Here is an 8781-nt window from a genome sequence, read left to right as displayed (position 1 = left end):
GAAATAAGCAGGTGGAGTTATTTAGAATAACATGGGAATATTTACATCTGCAGTTAAAAGATTGGAGCCATTTAGCCCATTAACTAATGATTTACAGGTAAATTTGTTTTTGAGAAAGGCACTAAATCTTCAGGTTTGAATAGCACAAACTGTAAGAAGACTTGCAACACATGCAATGCAAAAATAATTATAGGTTAAGGATTAATTGTTTGCAATAACCTTCAAAAAGGGCTATACTATTAATGTTCATTTTTATTATTATTAATTTTTATCTTTCAGATTAAGGACCTTTTCTTTAATACTTTAATGACATTCTATACACCCCTTTTTTTTTTTTTTGCAAAAGATATGTAAATTTAAGATAAAATATAAGGCATATTAGAATAGCCTACTTGCATTTTATTTTCAGTTTAAGTCATGAGCTTTAGGCTTCAACATTAAAAACAGCCATGTCTTGTAAACTGTAAAGTACAACTGTTAATTATTTAGTGAAGTAGATAGTCCAGAAAACGCACAAGGACGTCACATGATGTGGGCACTGCCTCCTGTTAGCAGATTTATATGGAAGTGTTTCCTGAACCAGAGCGCTCACAGATTCTCCTGGTCCGGCGACTCTGCAACTTTCTCACCATGAACTTCATTAGTGTGCTGTCCTGCCTGAGCCTCTTGCTGGCAGTGGGTGTCGCCCAATACCCCAAACCCTGTGGTGAGTATGGACTTAGATGAACAAGATACTCAAACTGATGTCTATATCTGTGTTAAGAGACCTGCTAAATGTGCCTGAAACAGAAATATGAAAAAACTCAATTCATAATGTTAGAAAAGTTATTTTTACTCAGAGACACAGACATATTTTTTAATCTATCTTAAAAACCAGGTATAGTCAAACTAGGCTGCCAAGATTAATTTGTATAGTAAGCTAAGGTTCTCCAATGAGTATATTTATGCATTTAATTTTAGATTGTTATAACAAATGAAGCTTGACTTTGACTTTCTGTTCCACAGTCGTTCCAGAGCTGCTGAGTGGAGGGCTCACTGTGGTGAGTTCACTGATGTGCTCCACAGATAATCTTTAGGAACTTACTATATATCTCTATTGCTCTGATCAGTGTTAAGCAAACTTCTCTTGCATTTTATGCCAACTAAACCCTTTTCTGTTGGATGTAATATGTCCTTACATAATAGTATGATTATGCAGCAACAGAGCAGTTTTTTGTGCCTTAATATGTACGGATTAGGTTTTAACAGAGATGGAAAGTAATGAAGTCTAAATACTTCATTACTGTACTTAACTAGAATTTTCAGGTGTCTGTACTTTTCTTTAGTATTTATTTTTCTGACAACTTTTTATTTTTATTCCCTACATTTTTAAAAAATATCTGTACTTTCTAGTTCACGCATTTTCAAAAAAAGCTTGTTACCTTTGGTTTGTCGCACACTTGGTTTGCCTAACCCGCACTTCAGCATCTAGCCAAACACATGAGTGTGTGTGCAGTTTGTCACACAGAGTGTTGCTAGCTATATTCATGTTGACACTATATTGCAGTGGTATTGGATAAACTGGAAATGCAAAGTTTACATGTAAGTCCTCACTTTTGTAAATCAAATATTGGGTCTGTACGTGTGGCATTATATTTTTACATATTGTGAAACATGCTGCAAAACAATCTGAATGCATTATTTAAAGGTTTCATGAAAATACTCAGAAGTTTTGAAATGAATTTGAAATTAAGCTGATTGTGGCTGTATACAGTATAATATGAAGACAGCATAAACAGCTTACTGTCAGTATAAAGGATGGAAACCAGCCAGGACAACTTATGAAATAACTGCTGATGTATTGTTGAATTCAGCTGTGTAGATCCACAAAGACCAGGTCAGCTGATCAATAAGCTGAAGTTGAAGTACTTCAACTTGTACTGAAATATGTTTTAACATTAGTACCTGGGTTTTAGACATTAACTAGAGACAAGTTCAGGAATATATGTTTGAGACATTCACTTTCTCACATGCTCACAAGCCTCACAAGATGATATCATTTGCTTCAGATGAGTTCTCACAACTAGAAACACTTCATTTCATTGAGACAAAGATTTTGTTGCTTGGATGGACACATGATATCCAGTTTCTTGCTGTGAATCAATTAGACAGTTCTCTGTGCTTTTCTCAGTAGTGCAGTCAGACATCATACAAACTTTTGAACTAAAGACATAGCAGATTAAATATAATTTAATGACCATTAAGTAATGTTTAGGTCATTCATAAAACTGGCTTTTATCTCTCCTTTTCAGATGACTGGCGATGGACTCATCTCCTCAACGGGATTAATAACCTATGATGCTTTGGGACAGAGGATGCGAGTTAAAAACTTCGGAATTGGTGACAATCAGGACTTTGCTCTGGACCAGCTGATGCTTTTTAGAGAGGTAGTAAAGCCTCATTACACTGTTGATGTTTTGTGTTTTTTTTCCTTCATAATGATCCCTCCCACTTCAAAAAGTATCTAAATATCATTCAAATTACTCATTTCTTCTGTCTTACCTAACACATAAACAGAATTCCAATCTTTAGAATAAAAAAATAAATAAACGTAGTGTGACATTTGAAAAAATAAAATGAAAGTATAAAATGACAAAAACACACTGATATTTATGCAAACATATTATAAGACCGTGCTGGCTACAATACTACAGTGGCAGCATACAAGCCAAGATGTGAACAGGCAAAGAGCATTCACTCTCTTTGTTCATCCTTTCAGGGGGTCTATTACGAGTCCAACTGGAAAACACTCTCTTGCAAGAAGATGAAGCTGGATTCCTCCTTCATTCCCATGCAAGTTCCCCCTGATGCTAAACTGATGGGTCAGGTGTTCATGGGCTCCTCCTCCGCTTGGGGAATGGGTGTGCTAACCAACACCTGGTATGGCAGTCTTTCAGAAAATGGTAAGAAGAAGCAAAAATAAATGTGTTCTGTACTAATTCTAAGGCTGAAAGGCCATGAATACTACCACTAGTGCTATGTGCTATTTTCATTATTTTGGAAGGCAAATTTTAATTTATTTTTGTGTAAATGTACACACTGATTGGTAATTTCAAATAGACATTGTAGTAAAGGATTGGCAGTGTGTTACAATAAACCTTTCTATCCTACTAGTTATTAGGTTAAGCCAATGTACTACTAAATGACCAAATTACCTTTGCCTGTGCATGCATGTCGAGCATAGTGACAAGAAGTGTAAATTCCTATTTATGACAAAATAAAAAGAAATAGTAGTGAATTTAGTAAATGTAAAATAACACTTTTTTTTCATTTATGCCACTCAGGTAGCCTGTTTACATATAACTTATACTGTATGTTTTCAGGCTTTTATTCAACTGTCTTTACTGAGATCGGCTGCATCCCTGTGTCCTTCACAAGCTATACTCCACAATCTGGGTGGCTCACTGTCAGGTAACTGTAAGAGAGTCTGTCTCGAATGTAAAGGGAAGGTATGTAGACAGACTCAGCAAAAAAAGTTGAGTTATGAGAAAAGGGTAGATTAGATAAGATTTACAGTATTCTACATGACATATGAAACTTAGACATAAATGAAATTCCATAAATTAATATATACTAACCAACATGACAGGCACACAACACACACAGCACACCTCTCCCCATCTGAAGCCTACACAGCCAATTAGTCCAGATATACCAATAGCTGGTAAGCCAGTAAAACTACAAAGCAACATGAACATCTGAGAAACACATAACACTCAGTAATTTATCACTAGCTCAATTTCATGGCTAAATGGTTCCCTATAAATAAATAATTAAAAATTCAATAATAATTCAAATATTCTTAACAAATCCATTTAAAACAAGCCTTCCTACAGAAAGACCCCCCCCCCCCCCCCCTTCCCAACTTGGTTTGGCCCAGTGATGTCAACCATGACATCACCAGCACTATAAAAGTAACAAGATACTTGACCTGCATGGATCCTGGGGAAAAAATTTTTTTAAAAATTGAACATTATAAAAGAAACTTGAAAATGTATGTGTGTGTATTTCCTTTAACTTGATCAACAACTGTTTTGATGTTAACCACAAATTTAACACACACACACAAAGTGAAGCAATGTTACCTTAGGATTGGCAAACCACAGCAAATAAGCACAAGCAGACAAAACAATATAATGTTGTGTGTAAAATTAACACGCATAAGACAAATGGTGAGTGTTAAAGTGTGCAAATGCTCCACCCACTTTGTCGCAGTAATATAAAACTAAAACAGACAAAATGGAACAAAAACTGTGCTAATGATATTAAAAACAACTTCAGCAACCATTTTAGATTTGAGAGGGAATTTCTTTTTATTACAGTATGTCTAACAATATAATGCAAACACATATCATATTATTATATTATACAGTAGAAAACAGAATCATATGTATGAGAACCTGTTTTGGATTTTTGACCCTGAACCATGCAAAAGTTAAGACACTGAAGTGTTACGGTGTTCTATTCTCTGCTTTCCATCTGTAAATTTTGAATTTGATGTTGGTAACCTAGTCATACAAGTAAACTTGTATTTTTTTTATTTCAGCACCTTCAACTGGGTAATTGGCACCTCAAACCCTATGGACTACTTACCTCCTGATTTCTGTGCCAACTCTGAACTGGAGGAAACAGAAACACCACATAATTTCTTCACTGTCATGGAGTCTCTGGCCATGAAGAGCAAGAGAATAGAGTAAACATCTTGAGCATCTTGAGAAAGATAATTACAGATAATTACAAATCCTGTCCCTCAGCAGAAATCCATATTTGACCTGAATGATTCAGTCATCATCATGAGATGATCACTGGATCATCATGTCATTTTAAAGTTACATTAACATGACATCCAGCAGAGTTGTCATCTGCAATTCACAGACCTTACCTTTGGATTGTAGGTAGAAAATGTAAATAAAAAAAATCTATATTATTAGAGTGAGAACTACAGATACGCAGTCAACACTACATAAAGGAGACCTTCAAATAACAGTTTTCAGATTTGCTTTGTCTTCTGTCTTTGTCATTATGTCAATAAAATTATTTGCACTTAAATGCTTGTGTGGAAAATGTTAATATAATATCGTGGCTCAAGAGTTGGGAGTTTGCCTTGTAATCGGAAGGTTGCCGGTTCGAGCCCCGGCTCCGACAGTCTCGGTCGTTGTGTCCTTGGGCAAGACACTTCACCCGTTGCCTACTGGTGGTGTTCAGAGGGCCCGGTAGTGCCAGTGTCCGGCAGCCTCGCCTCTGTCAGTGCGCCCAGGGTGGCTGTGGCTACAATGTAGCTCTCCATCACCAGTGTGTGTGTGTGAATGGGTGGATGACTGGTTGTGTAAAGCGCTTTGGGGTCCTTAGGGACTAGTAAAGCGCTATACAAATACAGGCCATTTACCATTTTTACCATTTGCATTTGCACATTCCTGCTGTTTGATTACACCTAAGTAAAGACTTTAAAGGAATTAACTGGGTACGCACGAAAAATTAGTGTCACCATATTAGTGTGAAACACATGTAAAATATGGTTTTATGAAGAACAAAAGGATGTCATGGTGAAGATGACCTTTGTGTGCATCAAAATCTGAACTGCAGAACAGATTGCCGTTTTCAACATCTTACATAAATGTGTTTTCTTTTTATTTCCTTTACATTTTAATTTCCTTTTCATTTAGTTTGTTCAAAACATGGGTAAACCAAACTGAAAAATCAGGCAAACAATTGAAGAAAGGAAATGTGTCTGGGCTCTGTTGTCAGCTTAACGATAATCTTTGCATTCAACAGTATGATCAGTTAAGTATATATTTGCTTTGGTGTCAAAGATCCTTTCTTTGCATTTCCATGTAATCCCAAGAATAAAAGTTATGTCAGATTGATAAACCTGCATCACTTGAATGTTCAGAGGGTTAGAGTTTTTTCTCTAAGTAACTGCCATTGAAAACTGATAAAGATCATAAAACGTTTATCACAGACTGCTCTATATTTATCTTCTGACTGAAAACTGTTTATAAACACACATACAGATAATCTATATGAAGCTACATATCAGAGGATCTGACCTAATAAATTTTGATACTGATCAGTGAAAGAGCCTTCCTGTATCAACAGTGAAGCTCTGTGATAATGTGCTTCTGCTGGTGCAATTGCATCAGCGTCTCTTTGAACTTCATATTGAGCGTTCCTGTAAACAGATACCAAATGAAAGAATGACATTAGGAATCAACTCCAGATCTTTTATCTGTCAAATGTTTTATTAGACATTGAGGGAACCAATCTCACATAGTCATAAAACAGTTTATTAGTCAATTATCCAACTGCTTTTGAACCTCTGAAACGGTATACAAATTGTTGTAATTCCTAAACAGTTAATGCAAAACTTACACAAATACATTGAACAAATTCAGAATGTGCAACAGGTGATTTGCATTAATGAAATCATTATACAATAAAATAGCCATCTTAATATTACACAAAATTAAAGTATAGCTTTTGGGTTATAACTTAACCATTTTATGTTATGATGAACAGGAATTTTATTTCAGTAATATTTCCTTTTCCAATGCATTTTCAATGTAGTTAATCATGAATTACCACAACTGATGACATAAGATTCTAACAATGAAAACAGCTTCAAGAAAGTGAGTGTAGAGTTTTTACATATACAATGCAAATCAAACAATAATCAATAATGAATGTATATTAGCACAAAATTAGTCATTTGGGGGTAATGTAGGAAAATGTATTTTTAAAATGAGGCTGTTTGCACTGTTCTCCATCAAGCATCTTCTAAAGAAGTCAGGATGCATCTAAACTGAGTGCAAAAGAGCAGAAATGAAAGTAGTGTATATCATGAGGGGCAAATTTGTCACATACATGTTCATTTTCTTGTTTAAATCAGGGGGAATCTGGGGAACAGATTTTAAAATCGATCAGAACCTTCAGAAAATTATTTATTATTCAGATAACTTGTTGTGCTTAACGTCTCACGTAGAAAACTGCAGTACTAGTCATTCTTCAGCAGATGGAGGCAGCATCCCTCATCATCTCAGATGGTACTGCTTTCATTTGTCTTTTCCAACTGAATGTGCTGTAGTGTATGCGCTTGAGTAATCTGTGTCGTAAACCTCAATTACCTTGTTAATAATTATTATATAAGGCTTTAATAAATGTTCCCAGGGAACAACAGCCTAATGTTGCGTGTGTTTACCGAGAGCCTTATTTCTACAGTATACTCTGCATTCATATTTGAGTATGTCTTATTCATTCAGTGTTTTATATCATAAATATTGTACATTCAAATATTTTATGAGATGCATCTAAAAACTACAAATCAACTCTAGATGTGGCCTGAAATTCTGGCAGTTTTCGAGAATTGTTTTTCTAAAGGTTGTGTGGTGCAGTATCATTGTATACGACACCTGTGGTGTATTATCAGTCATACAGTTTTATATACGCTACCAGTGCTTCACATGAGAAGTTGCATTTGTTGACAAGTACATCAATAAACTCTTTAGTCCTTTTGTCAAGGTTATCTGTGACGCATAATATAATATATGACTGGTACTCGAGATAAATAGGTAAAGTGACACGAACACAATATCCAGCGCTGATGAGTTTGTATCTCGCACATAAAAAGAGTGTATCTTTATATGTCTTTTCTACTTTTCTTGAGGTACAGTATAATTCCTCCATGTCCTCTCATAGTCATACCTGTCTACACAATGAACGTCAATAATAACAGAATTTATTTTTATTAGTAGAGGATCATCACACTTATTTCACCTCAGGGAATTGTGAGTCATCGTCTAATAATCAACACTATGTTGTTCAGAGGTAGCTACCTAACCCCAGTGTGAAAAATTAGCCATCTGTCCTTTGTGATTTAAGAGTTGACAACCTGCTATGGAAGCATTAGCAGCAAAAATAGCCCTGCAAGTCTGCCCAATTATCAGTCTAATGATTCTCTAAGCATGCTGCGACCTAGGCTGAGAAATGTGCAGGAGGCTCACTGTAAAGTACCTGTTGTGATAAGAAATTACATTTATTTTGTTTAATTAATTAATTTATTTATTGGCCAGATTCACTTGAGCCTAAATGTTAACGTAGGAGGTGCTGTATGCAGATTTGTTAATTTTGTGCCTGATTGACCATCAGTCACAAAGTCACTGGAAAGTAGAAGCAATTTCAAACCCTGCTGCCTTAAAACTCTCAGCAGTGGCAAATGAAAACGCCCAAATGAAATGGAAAAATAAAAAAGCTAAACACATTGAAATCACAAATACATTAACGGTAAATATTTGATGTTCAACGTGTTTAACTCTACTATTCATCCTGCAGTGACAGTCGCTTGGGCTGGCTGTCAAAAAATATGACCAAACCAAATAAAGATGTCGACAGGAACTGACCAAGCTGTGAAAATGCACTGAGGCACTATAGGAGCACATGTAATACTTCTGACAATCATTTGCAGCTGTGTCTGCCTGTGCTTCATGCTGTTCGCTCTACCCTCCAGCAGTAGCCAGTCTAACATCAGTGAACCGGTTCCCAGCCCGACTGGTAGCATAATGACATTTGGCACAGAAGGTTATGTTTACCTTTGCCACTATTGTAGCTGTGTTATCCTGCTAATAATTGCTGATCAGCACTAAATTCAAAGCACAGCTGAGGCTGATGGGAATCTTTTTCAAGCATATCAAGTAAAACTGGCAAATTTTAACATTATGATAAATGATTATATTTGTGGAAAAAAACACA

General features: G+C 35.7%; 1 protein-coding gene across 1 annotated transcript; it reads left to right on the top strand.

Moving 5' to 3' along the window:
- The first annotated feature begins 567 nt into the window (after window positions 1–567).
- Window positions 568–5088, top strand: LOC309709120 (ependymin-like). Its single transcript, XM_082537576.1, has 6 exons — window positions 568–706; window positions 1006–1040; window positions 2292–2426; window positions 2759–2942; window positions 3363–3450; window positions 4586–5088. The coding sequence occupies exons 1-6, from the start codon at window positions 631–633 to the stop codon at window positions 4734–4736; spliced, it is 669 nt and encodes a 222-aa protein (XP_082393702.1). The 5' UTR covers window positions 568–630; the 3' UTR covers window positions 4737–5088.
- The last annotated feature ends 3693 nt before the right edge of the window (window positions 5089–8781 follow it).

This window comes from Aulonocara stuartgranti (assembly GCF_965226115.1).
Source record: "Aulonocara stuartgranti genome assembly, chromosome: 6".
NCBI lineage: Eukaryota > Metazoa > Chordata > Actinopteri > Cichliformes > Cichlidae > Aulonocara > Aulonocara stuartgranti.
This window is presented reverse-complemented; position numbering and strand designations above follow the sequence as displayed.

Coding starts and splice junctions, on each gene's coding strand:
- LOC309709120 (XM_082537576.1), top strand. CDS start 631: ATGAACTTCATTAGTGTGCTGTCCTGCCTGAGCCTCTTGCTGGCAGTG. Junction 2,427..2,758: donor AGCTGATGCTTTTTAGAGAG/GTAGTAAAGCCT, acceptor TCATCCTTTCAG/GGGGTCTATTACGAGTCCAA. Junction 2,943..3,362: donor TGGCAGTCTTTCAGAAAATG/GTAAGAAGAAGC, acceptor GTATGTTTTCAG/GCTTTTATTCAACTGTCTTT.